Below are 11877 nucleotides of genomic sequence, written 5' to 3'. Positions count from 1 at the left end.
CTTCCAGGACTTCTTCCTTACCATTGGAATTTCGGCGGCATTCACTTGGAGAATACGAAGGTTAGTGGTATTCACATTTTGTGGGGACAAGTTTCGTCACTATCTTGTGTAGGGCAAATATTCGATTAAGGGTGTTTGTCTTTGATTATGGACGTCACTGTTTTGTAGGCGCCAACCCAGGGTTCCAGATCAACTTCCTTACAAAGCCCGTTCAAGTGTTCGCTTTTATTACTTATTATAGCCACATGCAATTTTTTCTCTTCTTCTTTGTATTGTTCATGTAGCTGCTCGTATCCAGAGAACGGTCTCTGTCTCCTGACTGCGGCTTTTGGCCTTGAGGCAGGTCTCGTGGTATTGGCAATTGTTAAGTCATCCAGTGTTTGCAAGAATAAGATTCAGACCAGAAAGAGTTTCAAATAATACAGGCTATCTTGCGTGATTTTCTCGGCTGCGCCACATGCTATGGTTTTAGGACTATAGTCATTTGCATCCTTTGCTAACCATCGATTGAAACTCTTTTCCTGTAAGACTTGGTGCCGCATAACAACTGCAGACGGATATACCACCTATCTTCGCTCTCGTAAAGCCACCCTCGAGCACCTTCTTTGTTCTTTCTGTCACTTGATTTCCGCATATTTATTTCATTGCTTCTCCGCTCTTATCAGTATCCCAAATTCCACCATGTAAGTCTTGTACTATTCGCAAACAGGAGAGACATCTATCTGAATGTGCGTAGATGAGTGTATCTACATTTATTGACCTCTGTTTACCATTAATAATATCAATTTTTATTTGCAATAAACCTTCTATAATTAAGAACAAGTTATAAGGAAGTGCCCGTCAGGTGCATTCATTTCATGACAAGGTAAGTTCCGAAGTGGATGGGTGGATATGGTGGCTATTTGTAATCGTGATATGAAACTGCTTCCATCAGACCTTGTTAACGTTGCATTTGCTGTGCAAGCATCAATAATGAATAGGAAAATTTTATGATCTGTGAAAAAAAGGACATATGTATGTTAAAGCTTCGTGCTTTCTAGACGAGGAAAATTCTTACCGAAGTAAATGTAGCCATTGTAACTGGTATCACTTTGCCCGCCACAATTACTTGTCCTTTCTGCGTCATTTGCATGAAAATTATCATGATTTTCTTGAATTTTTGTGTTTGATCATACCAAGGGCAGGAGTAGATGGATGTCACTATACTGTCTGTTGTCGAAAGAAATTTGTTTGAATAGTAACAACAGGGGAGGATCTGTGCTATTTCTCCCATTAAAAACGCAATCAGAGCGATCACTTCCGTCATATTTGGTGAGAACAGCAGGTACTCTAGTGCAATCATCACAATAACCAAAGCTGTAGCAACAAATTGATATAAAATTATATGAGATACGGTTCCTTGAAGAGTGTTGAATATCCTGAAAGGAGGAAGTGGAAAAAGAGTTTGTATTTTTTGGAAATTTTGAATTAACCTCACAGTTAGTGGTAATGAGCTTGTGACTTACTCCGAAATAATACGATGGTCTTCTATGCACTCGATCAATCCCTTAAGATTTTCACTTTCCCTTTTCCGTGGATCATATTTTAGATTCTCAATACGGTTCATGATGTTTTGCAGATGAGCGATCAATATCATTATGTAAATGGGTCCACAAAAATCACTCGAAATACTTTGCATTGAAAGGAAGGAATGCATGGCGAACTGATAGAAAAGGGTGACCCAATATCGCAGAGCTGTTGCCTGCCAATCATAGGGCAACCAAATTTCATAGAGCAAACGCTGTTGGTTGGAAAACGCTGCAATTATGACCGTCATAATATTAACAGAATCATAAACAAGGAATCCAATTACGAAGAAACGGAAGGAGAACTTGGTAGCATTAACGAGGTTCTCTGCATGCTCCTTGGTGAGAAGGCGTTGACCCAGTTTAGCTAGCGAATATTTTATACCAAGAATTTCACGACGCTTCAAGAGAACGGTAATGAGCTTGAATCCAGTGATTGATACCAGGATATTCATCGGGAGATTATTCAAGAGAGACTTAATATTGCTTACGAAAAATAGTTGCATTATGTACATAAAGGACGCGTAGAAATTTGTTGCGAAAACAGCGAAGATCAGGTGGCAAAAGTAACGAATGTTATAATTCTGAATAGGGTACACACCCACTAGCGTCCATCCGAACCAGACGAAATTCAGTGCGTTCGAAGTATCAACTTTTTCCATTGTTCCTAAATCGATTCTATTCAATTATATTTTTTTGGTTTTGAAACTCTCACTCTGTTAGTTAACCCTCCTGAACTACAAACGTTTCTGATTAAGTAAGAAGACTTTCTGATATTGCGCTTGAAAAGTTTAGACAATATTTTCATTGTCCCTTTAAACTTGTTATCTCCTTTTTCATAGCTTTCAGTAGAATCAATCACGTCATAAAATTTAAATCAACCAAATAAGTGAAAGCCAGTGCTTCGAATATGATGGATTCTAAAGAGTTTTCTTGTGGAGAATGAATATGTGTGTGATTTTAGAAATGTATCTACCAAAAGAAGAAGTTAAATAATTAATCCCTTTCCATATTAAAATTTTGGTTTCAGTTGCATGGAGGAATCAACAAAAGCTTACATTATTTACTTGGTGGTAGGTTACATTATTGAGCGAAATTCCTTGATTACCTTTTGCGGGGAACGGCCACTATCGAACTGTCTCCCTGAGGCATCGTATTACAGCAGGAAAATGTTAACAAAAGTTTCAAGTCAAAAGCGAGGTTCTTGCACTATATGTTTGTATACAGTGTGTTTCAAAATCACCAGATAAAGCCAGGCGATTATTTAAGCAATAGACTCCCCGCCGGTTTTCAATAATAATGGAAATCATTTGTCTAGAGCCCATGATATATGGCGTCACAATTAACGAATCATTATCATTCTTCTGACTTCATCCCCTCCACAGGGTTCTCATTTGGATCAGCAAATTAACTGCTGGTCAAATAGTAGTATAGGTTCCAGTGCGAAAAGTGGATTGGTACCCACGATGGATCATAAAACCTGGGAAACGTCTGTTGAACCAACCAACCAACAGCTCTACTACAAAACCTTATCTCTACGGAATAACGATTTGCGCATTTTCTCATGGAACGTGCGTTCCCTGTACAGAGATGATATTGCCAAGCAGCTAGCCGATACTCTGTCCCACTATAGGGCTGATGTAACAGCATTGTAGGAGATGCGTTGGACAGGGACCGGTTTTCCGGAGAAGAGTCACTACACAGTAAACCATGTACTCGGAGGAGGTTTCTTAGTCAGTTAAAAAATGAAACCTGCTGTTTTCGGCTTTGAAAAAATAAACGAACGGCTAGGCATTCTGCCCTTACAAGGCAAATTTAGAAATATAAGCCTCATTAACGTTCACGCCACTACAGAGGAGACTGCAGATTCGGAAAAGTATATCTTCAACGAGGCAGTAGAGCCGATCGGGCTAGATGACTGATCCTTGGAGGCAATTAAACGACAAAATTGCCATATCAACTAAAGATTTGGCAACATATCTCTACATATGCACATAGAGAATCTGAAAAAAAGATACGGAGGAGATGTCGGGTTGAGAACCTACCGAAGTCCCCAAACGGACCTCGGAGGCCACAGAGACTGAAAGGACAGGATCAAGCAGGGCAATAAACCTGATGCCCAGTGAAGACGAGAGCCTGGCCCATCTACATCTGGATTTTCACGGACTCAAGGTGGAGAGCGACATGCAAGAAAGCGCCATGTCTAAAGAAAAAGGTGATACCTCGACAGTGGAAAAGAGTTCCAAGCGCCAACAGAGCCAATGGCCAGCACTAAGATAGCCCAGGTAAAGCTCCACCACGCAAGAGCGGCATCTGCAGTGATTGCAATGTCAACTCCAAGGGCAGCATTGGAAGAGTGCTGGCTTAAGGACCCTGAGTATACCGGGAGTAGATTCGCGGCCTGCAAGGAGGAAGTATGCAGCTAATTTAGGACATTTCTTGCGAAAACCAAAAGCTTGTATCATTCTTAAACGTAATTTAAAATATATATACCTTTCAGAATTCCTAACTGGACTACTTGTAGCTGTCCAAGTTTCATTGAAAGCCGGGGGAAAACTCAGGAGACAATATGGCATCGGACTACCTCCCAAGAAACGACATCCGGATCTCACTGGAGCAAGTCACTGTCACACACAATCTAAGAGGTGATTACCTCCTTGAACTTATTCTTAACAATAAGTTAGGAATATATAATATGGGGAACATTCCAACATTCGTGGCCAGCACTAGAAAACAGGTACTTGGCACTACATGGCTCTAAGGAATACTCTGATGAACGAGCTGTTGATTAGTGTAGGTGTATGTCGGATCACTGAATAATCAGATCCCAGGATAACACACTGCGACTCCTATAAAAGGCACCTGGACAAGAACATGGTTTATCTATAATCTACAGAATGAGAGCAGAGGCCCAAAAATTCTTCAACCGGGCAAAACAAACCAGAAACTGACTGAGGCACAAAAACGTACTGCATATAGCAACGCGAAAGCGAAAATAAAACATCTGCAGGCAATTCTGGGAACGAATGGAACAAACCACAGAAGCAACCAGACGATACAAAGCTATAGCCAAACGCAGGTCAGTATTTTCTGTCTGACTGAAGAAGGAGGATGAGACATTTACCAAAAATCAGGCTTCTCCGAACTCATTTCCCGGTGTCCTACCCCAAGACAGAAGGCGACAACAATTTGCCTGACACCCCAACAACGAACAGAAAGCGAAAAAAGAAAAACCGAAAACTTACAAAAGAGGTATTACCACTAAGACAACTATATTATAACTAACATTCAATTCATTAAAGCAATTCTACCCTGGGAGCAATGTGACCGGTTCTCAGGTGTTATACGATCCTTTTTAAAATTCGCAAAACACAACATGGGTGCGAATCACATCGAACGTAAATCAGCCCACACTTCAGACTAAAGCTTGACCTTGCTGGAAAATTTTTTGTTTAGGGATGGAGGAGCTATAAGTCCGCATCCACTTAAAGTCGGTCGGGACCAAATGGAAAGCAAGTTACTCCCACGCTCCTTAGTACGCGGACTCTTCGTTTTCGACTAAATCTTGGTCGCAAGTAGTCCGGCCCGTCATCAAGTGAATCAGACTTAGGACTCGTCAATCCCCAAACAAAAAGCTGGAACACGAGGATTACCCTGACGACATTGTTTTAATCTATAGGGGCAAATATGAGGATACCCCATGTGATAGAATCCAAATTTAATTGAGAATTACGAGTACCTGATGCAGGAAGGCAGAAGCCGCCATAGTATAATTCACTGAGAGTCATTAGGCTGCATGGCATCGAGGTGAAACAAGAAACGGAGGTCGAATATTTGGGAATTACACTAGTCCAAAAGAAGTAGAAGAAGACGCAAGTTAAAAACACGTGTCGGAAATCTACAAAGGCGCTGATGACATGGAGGTGCATAACAGGGAAAAATGGGGTTGCACTCCGAAGATACTGTGGACATACACTGCAATGGTAAGGCCTGTGATTACCTATCGGGCGTTAATCTGGCCAGAAAGAACTGAACTCAGCACAACAACCAGGGAGTTACACAACCGTTGAAGACTGCCTTGCGTGATTATCAGGATTAACTCATCTCCCTCTTCGCATACATATGCATGCAAGGGGAGTGATCTTCCAAATGGCCGGTAGTATCAGTGAGGCGGGGAGCTGCCTAAATTGAAGGAAAATCTATATTCTTTCTAGGCGGTCCATCGACTTACTAATACTAAGGGGTAACATGATAACGAGATTTCACTTGGATAAGAAGGGGAGAGCGCGCCTGTGGTATACAGCTTAAACCAGCAATTGCTTACCTGGTACACTGACGAATCCTTTATAGCAGAGGAAGCGGGCGCCGGCGTCATTTGTCCAAGAAAAACGTACTTTGAACCAATGGATAAGCACTAATATGCTGCAGGTAGAAATATACGTCATAGAAAAATTTACCTCCTTCAACCCCCAAAGAAACTATAGTGGACAGAACATTGCTATTCTGACCGGCAGTCAGGCGGCGAACAAGGCACTTAAGTCCAATCAGGTGAACTCCAACCTGGTAGAAGAATGCGTTGAGAGACTAAACACACTCGGTTCGCACAATAAGGTCTGGATACTCTGGAGCAGGCCATGTTGGGTTAAAACGCAAAGAGACAGCGGACACCTCTATATGGACCAGAACCTTTGTGTGGAATTGGTAACGGTGTCGTGACTACGATATTGAAGAATGAAGAGGAACGACTGAGGGAAGTATACTAGGCGAACTTACCAGGAATGGAACAGTCTAGGTAGCTGGTGCGGGGATATGAATCCAAGCACTCAAAGGACTATTTAAACCTCACAAAGAAGAGTCTCCGAATTATAGTAGGAATACTCACTGGCCCTGCCGACTAAACTGTAACCAGTAAAAGGAGCAACACAATAGTGCTTCTAGGAGGCAATGCAACTTCCCTTAACAAAATAATAATAATTATAATAATCACCGTCTCTACATTACATTTCTTGAACAAGCGCAAGCATTTGGCGTTTGAGTTAAATTGCTCTACCGGGATCCGAAGAGTAAAGTTCGAAGTGTGGCAAATATATCAAAATCGCCTCTTGTCTCGGCTGATGGTCATTAAGAAATAACCCTCTCGCCATTCCTCTTTGTTCTTGTTGTGGACATTGCCACGCTGGGCATCCAAAGTCCTGCGCCCTATACACTGCTTTATGCAGATGATGTTTTCCTAGTGTCTCAGAGCAAACGATCTAAACTTCTTCACATGTAACACGACCGCAGATCATGGATCTCAATAAAACAAAATTTTTGACGACCGATCCCAATGAAACAGGCGCTATCACTGTCAGTGGTAGTGACCTACCGACGGACGGCCCTGCTGACTGTAAATATTATCTTTTTGACAAATGATTTCAGGAAATGTTGAATAAAAAAACTGAAGAGATTGCAGGGTGCAGGATTTATTTCCTTATAAACTGCCTTCCACATCGCAGCAAAATATGTCATCATATGCATACATACGTGCAATAGTCGAGAAAGAATCACACATTTAATGAAGTGCACGTAAGAGTACATAACACATGGATTTTATAATAGTTCTGTAATAAATTTCATTGCAAGGTGACGCTCTTTTGGGAATCCAAATTCAGTCCTCTTTTCTGCAAAGTGTGCTTAAGTAATGAATGCTTACACTCGTGTTGTGTCTCCCCTTAATGACGAATTCGCTGTGCAACTGTTAGAAGGGAATAGGACAGTTTTATAATCTGTGAAAAGAAAAATATTTTCTTCTTATTTATTCGATATGGTTCCTAAAAAGTACAGACTGAAGTGAAAGTAGCCATTGTAACTGGGATAACTTTGCCCGCTACAATCACCTTTCCCCTCTGAGTCATTTGCATGAAAATTATCAGAGTTTTCTTGAATTCCGTTGTCTGATTGTACCAATCGCATGAATAGATTGATGTGACTATATCATCCGTCGTCGATTGGAATTTATTTGAATAGTAGCAACAAGGAAGTATCTGTGATATCTCTGCTACCACAAAGAACGCAAGAGCTATTACTTCCGTGAAATTAGGCGAGAATAGTAAGTAATTCAAGGCAATCATAACGAGGACCAACGCGGTCGCCACAAATTGACACAAAATGATGTGTGATACTGTTCCTTGTAGGACGTCAAATATGCTGTAAACAAGGGAAGGGAAGTGAAATTTTACTATCTGGAACTAGTTTCTTGGGAAACGATATTTCTTCATTGAGAACTTACTTTAAAACGACGCGATGATCCTCTATGCATTGGATAAGCTCCTTAACATTTTCACGTTCTTCTTTTCGAGGGTCATATTTCAAGCTTTCAACGCGAGCCATAACATTCTCCAAATGCGCTGTGAGAATCATCAAATAGATCGGGCCGCTAAAATCACTTGAGACGCTTTGCAGGGCCAGGGCAGATTGAGTGATGAATTGATAGAGGAAAGTAAGCCAGTACCTCGTGGCAGTAGCTTGCCAGTCATATGGCAACCAAATTTCAAAGAGCAAATGCTGTCGATTAGAGAACCCGGCATTCACCGCAGCCATGACATCAACAGCTTCGTAACAAATGAATCCAAATATGAAAAGTCGGTTACAAAATTTAATTAGATTAGCCAAGTTCTCGGCCTGGCTTCTTTTTAGCGGACGTTTGTCTAGCTTTGATAACGAGTCCTTGATGCCAAGAATCTCATGACGCGTTAAGAAAACGGTTAAAAATTTTAAGGTTGTTACTATTATCAAAACGTTCATCGGCAGATTATCTAGAAGATACTTCAAATCCTTCACATAGAACAACTGCGTTATAAACACGATCAATGAATAGATGTTCGTTGCAGAAACCGCAAGGATTAGATGGCAGGTATGCCAAATCTTATAGCTCTGAATGGGGTATACACCCATCAGCATCCAGCCCAACCAAACGAAATCCAATGCTTTGGAAGTGTCCACTTGCCCCATTGTTTGCAAATCAACGCAATTCCAGTCCCAGGTTACTTTCACTACCGCGATATTAATTTCCCTTTTGAACTAAACATCGCTCCCGAATCGAATGTTGTAAATATTAAGGGAAAGTCTTAGTTGGCCTGTTATAGTTATTATCGCCTATTACAGAACGTATTATTGAAAGTTACCTCCACTGGAAAATTTGGATTTCGTGTCTGTAATTTCATCTACTCGTAGCTTAACGCCAGTCAATAATTTATTTGACAATTATCTCTCAATTAGACTATTGTGGTTACACGTCGCTTTCACAGACAACGAACAAACAAATATTGAATTTTTAAAGGAAATACTAGCATTGCTTGAAACGCATGGTATTTCCAAATAACACGATAACCGAGTTTTAAAGAGTTTACGTCGAAAATTGTCGAACTAGATAATGAAAATTGCTCACAGTTTTCAGTGGAGTTGCAAAGGCTACCTCCCACTCCTCTTTGCAAAGGACTTTCTTAGCCCCCTCAGTTGTCCATCGGTTTTAATCAATAAACTCCCTCCCCCAGAATAATTCTGTTCATGTTGTTTTTGTTTCAATTTCCTAGGTCCGTGGGCTCGGCATGGAAATGTGATCCCCTTCAATCGGGTGGCAGGGCTCAGAGAGGCCCCACATCCATTGAAATGAATTTTAAGTGTGTAATTGGTATAGGCCGGCATTTAATTCCACCTTAAGGTAAGCGCATCGATGCTCTTCTTTACTTTTATATTTTCAGCCATTTTCGTGGACGATGGAGTTAAACCCCTATTCTGTGTGACTCAGTCTTCTCATTTTCATACGGTGTGTGTGTGCTAATCTGAAAAAACGTCTTTCCCTTTTTCCTTTCCTTAATCGAATCGAAAGTCAACATTTGTTGTAACCGCCTAATCCTCTCACAGTACCCCCTTGTCCATTCATCTCTCCATTTGCTTATATCATTCCTCCCGGCTTTGTTGTTTTTGCATGCATGAAGAACGTCAGAAACTTTTCATCCCACTAGCAAACTCCGCCTAAGAGGATCCCATACTTGCTTTACGGATGCAGGTCGCTATAGTCTGAACTGCCAAGAAACTCCTAAGCTACTTTTAATTTGATGCCTCTTGTGACTCTTTGAAATAGTGACACTCCGAGGAGCTGCTGATTCACTCAAAGTGTACCCTGCTCGTTGTGAAAGGCGACTAAAAAATATAGAAATTAGTGTTTAGGCAAGCATCCTGCAAATTTGGATATTTTTCTTGGTAATGAAATGCTATCCACCCTTAAATAAGGTCCATCGAAGGTGGGACGTACGGGAGTCGTAGGAGGTTCGAATCCAATATCAGACTGTTATTTACTGCGATCAAAAGGTGCACTCTCATGACCTGACAGCCAGTTCCTAACAGATCATACTACGAAATTCGGAAGCTCAAGAAGCATCATAATTGGGTAATGTTGTGCACCAACGCAGATTTCCTATACAAAGGAGAGTAATACTTCCTTTGAGCAATTACCAGTTTAGGTGGGGTCTGAAAAAACGTGACTCGTAGAAATTTGCAGATTTCTGCAACTTTCACCTTCTTGTCATTGACGATAGACTGTTCAAGCACAGGGCTCGATATCAGTTGGTCGGCAAAGAATATCTAATTGACCGTATAGTAATTAACACTAATTTTAGGAGTTGTCTATGAGATATGGGTAACAACGGAATTGCTGATATCGTCCGTGAAAGAGACCATCATCTAATAGTCACCTACCTTTGCTTGCGTGTCGTTTCCCTCACCCCTTCTCAGGGGAGCAAAAGGCCCATTTCAAACCCCATCTGGCTGTCGGCCAGCAATAGGAAAACGGCAACTTTGATCTACTAAAACTTTGTTAGAGATAGTGACAAGAAACTAAACCATGTCACGCCACTAGTCCAAGGCAACATCTTCGTCTTCATTGCCGCAAGACACCGTTCATTGTCGCAAGAAAAACATTGTCTGCATAAGGCACCGACATAGACACGAAGCGGTCTTGGTATATGCGCCACCCTTCGAACTTTACTTTTCGGATGATCGCAAAGTAATTTAACCCAACGCACAAGTTCTTCAGGCACTAAGTGTTGTCGTAGAGCATACCAGATGAATTTGTATAGGATGGTGATGGAGGGTGATGCTTCGCACGGTGTTTTTTCATGAGTAACCGCACAGCGTGTATTGCGCCAGTAGTTTCGCTTGGTTCACTATTATTTGAACGACTTCGCGAATATGGTTGTCAAAAATACATTTAAAAATCTTCTGAATAACCCAATGGATTGATGTACCACAGTGTTGGGTTCCAGCTATTCGTTTTCCAAAGTTCAGATGCGATGTCGTCAGGTATTATACTGGCTTTCCTCGATTTTATTTGTTTTATTGCTTTCTCGAATTCAGTGGCGCAGATAGGTGGGATTACTCTAAATGTCGGCAAAGCTTGTGGAAGTGGTGGATGAAAAAATTCTTCAGTTAAAACCTGCTCGAAATATTCCAGTCATATATCCGTCGCGGCTCGTCCGTCGGTAAACAAAATACCGTTCTTGTTGTTAACGCAGCAGAAGTATCCGATATTCTGTGTGCATTGGTGTTGGCTTTTGACAAGTCGATACAGATCTCGCTCGTCATCCGGACTGTCCAGCTTATCGTAAAGACGTAATGGACTGCCCGGGTGACAGTGGCTTGATTAGCAAGACTGCAATCAATGGGCGATATTGTGACGCGCTGGTCTCGTAAGAAACGCTTTTCAGTCAGTAACGATGTTAAAATGTCGATTGATGGACCATGTATTCATAAGTACAACGTCATGGATGCCTCCAAAATCGACTATACGTTTGTCACCCTCATTGCGGGCTACAAACTCTTTTCACCAATGTCATCTTTTGTCGTCTGCTTTTTCACGCACTCATACATTAAGGTCTGCGTGGTACGCGGTGGTACAATAGTGAGCTTCATCATCAAATCGTTCGACTTCTTTAATGGCATTACGGAAACCCTCTGAGATGGCAATGTCAACACCGTATTGAGTGTGTGGCCTACCAAAATAGAGAAGTTTGTATCCATTTTTACCGCGTTCGCGTTTTATGTCGCAACTTTTGGCACTAGACCATTGTTTTTTTGTAGAGTGTAGATATTAATGCGCCTTTTCCGAAGGGTTCTTGCGAATTTTTCGGTCTTTCCTGTAAGGGTGTCAATCTTTAGAGTCCGGGTACATATTTGTTTGTCCATGACTAACTTACGTCCTGATGCGTCCATGCGTCAAAAACCCTTTCCCATTTCTCCATAGGACTGGGGCCCATCCTGCTGTCTCAACTAAGTT

At 41.4% G+C, this 11877-nt stretch overlaps 2 protein-coding genes across 2 annotated transcripts; both read right to left on the bottom strand.

The window, feature by feature from the left end:
• Positions 1–733: 733 nt before the first annotated feature.
• LOC119656226 (odorant receptor 33b-like) lies at positions 734–2267 on the bottom strand. Its single transcript, XM_038062627.1, has 3 exons — positions 1506–2267; positions 1058–1418; positions 734–994 (listed from the first exon to the last, which is right to left on the bottom strand). Exons 1-3 carry the CDS (start codon positions 2225–2227, stop codon positions 941–943), a joined length of 1137 nt encoding a protein of 378 aa, XP_037918555.1. The 5' UTR covers positions 2228–2267; the 3' UTR covers positions 734–940.
• A 1026-nt stretch (positions 2268–3293) lies between these two features.
• LOC119656227 (odorant receptor 33b-like) lies at positions 3294–9704 on the bottom strand. Its single transcript, XM_038062629.1, has 3 exons — positions 7834–9704; positions 7391–7751; positions 3294–7330 (listed from the first exon to the last, which is right to left on the bottom strand). The coding sequence occupies exons 1-3, from the start codon at positions 8553–8555 to the stop codon at positions 7277–7279; spliced, it is 1137 nt and encodes a 378-aa protein (XP_037918557.1). The 5' UTR covers positions 8556–9704; the 3' UTR covers positions 3294–7276.
• Positions 9705–11877: the final 2173 nt, after the last annotated feature.

This window comes from Hermetia illucens, chromosome 4 (genome assembly GCF_905115235.1).
Source record: "Hermetia illucens chromosome 4, iHerIll2.2.curated.20191125, whole genome shotgun sequence".
Classification (NCBI taxonomy): domain Eukaryota; kingdom Metazoa; phylum Arthropoda; class Insecta; order Diptera; family Stratiomyidae; genus Hermetia; species Hermetia illucens.
Note: the sequence above shows the minus strand (reverse complement) of the source record. Positions and strands in the feature narration are given on the sequence as shown.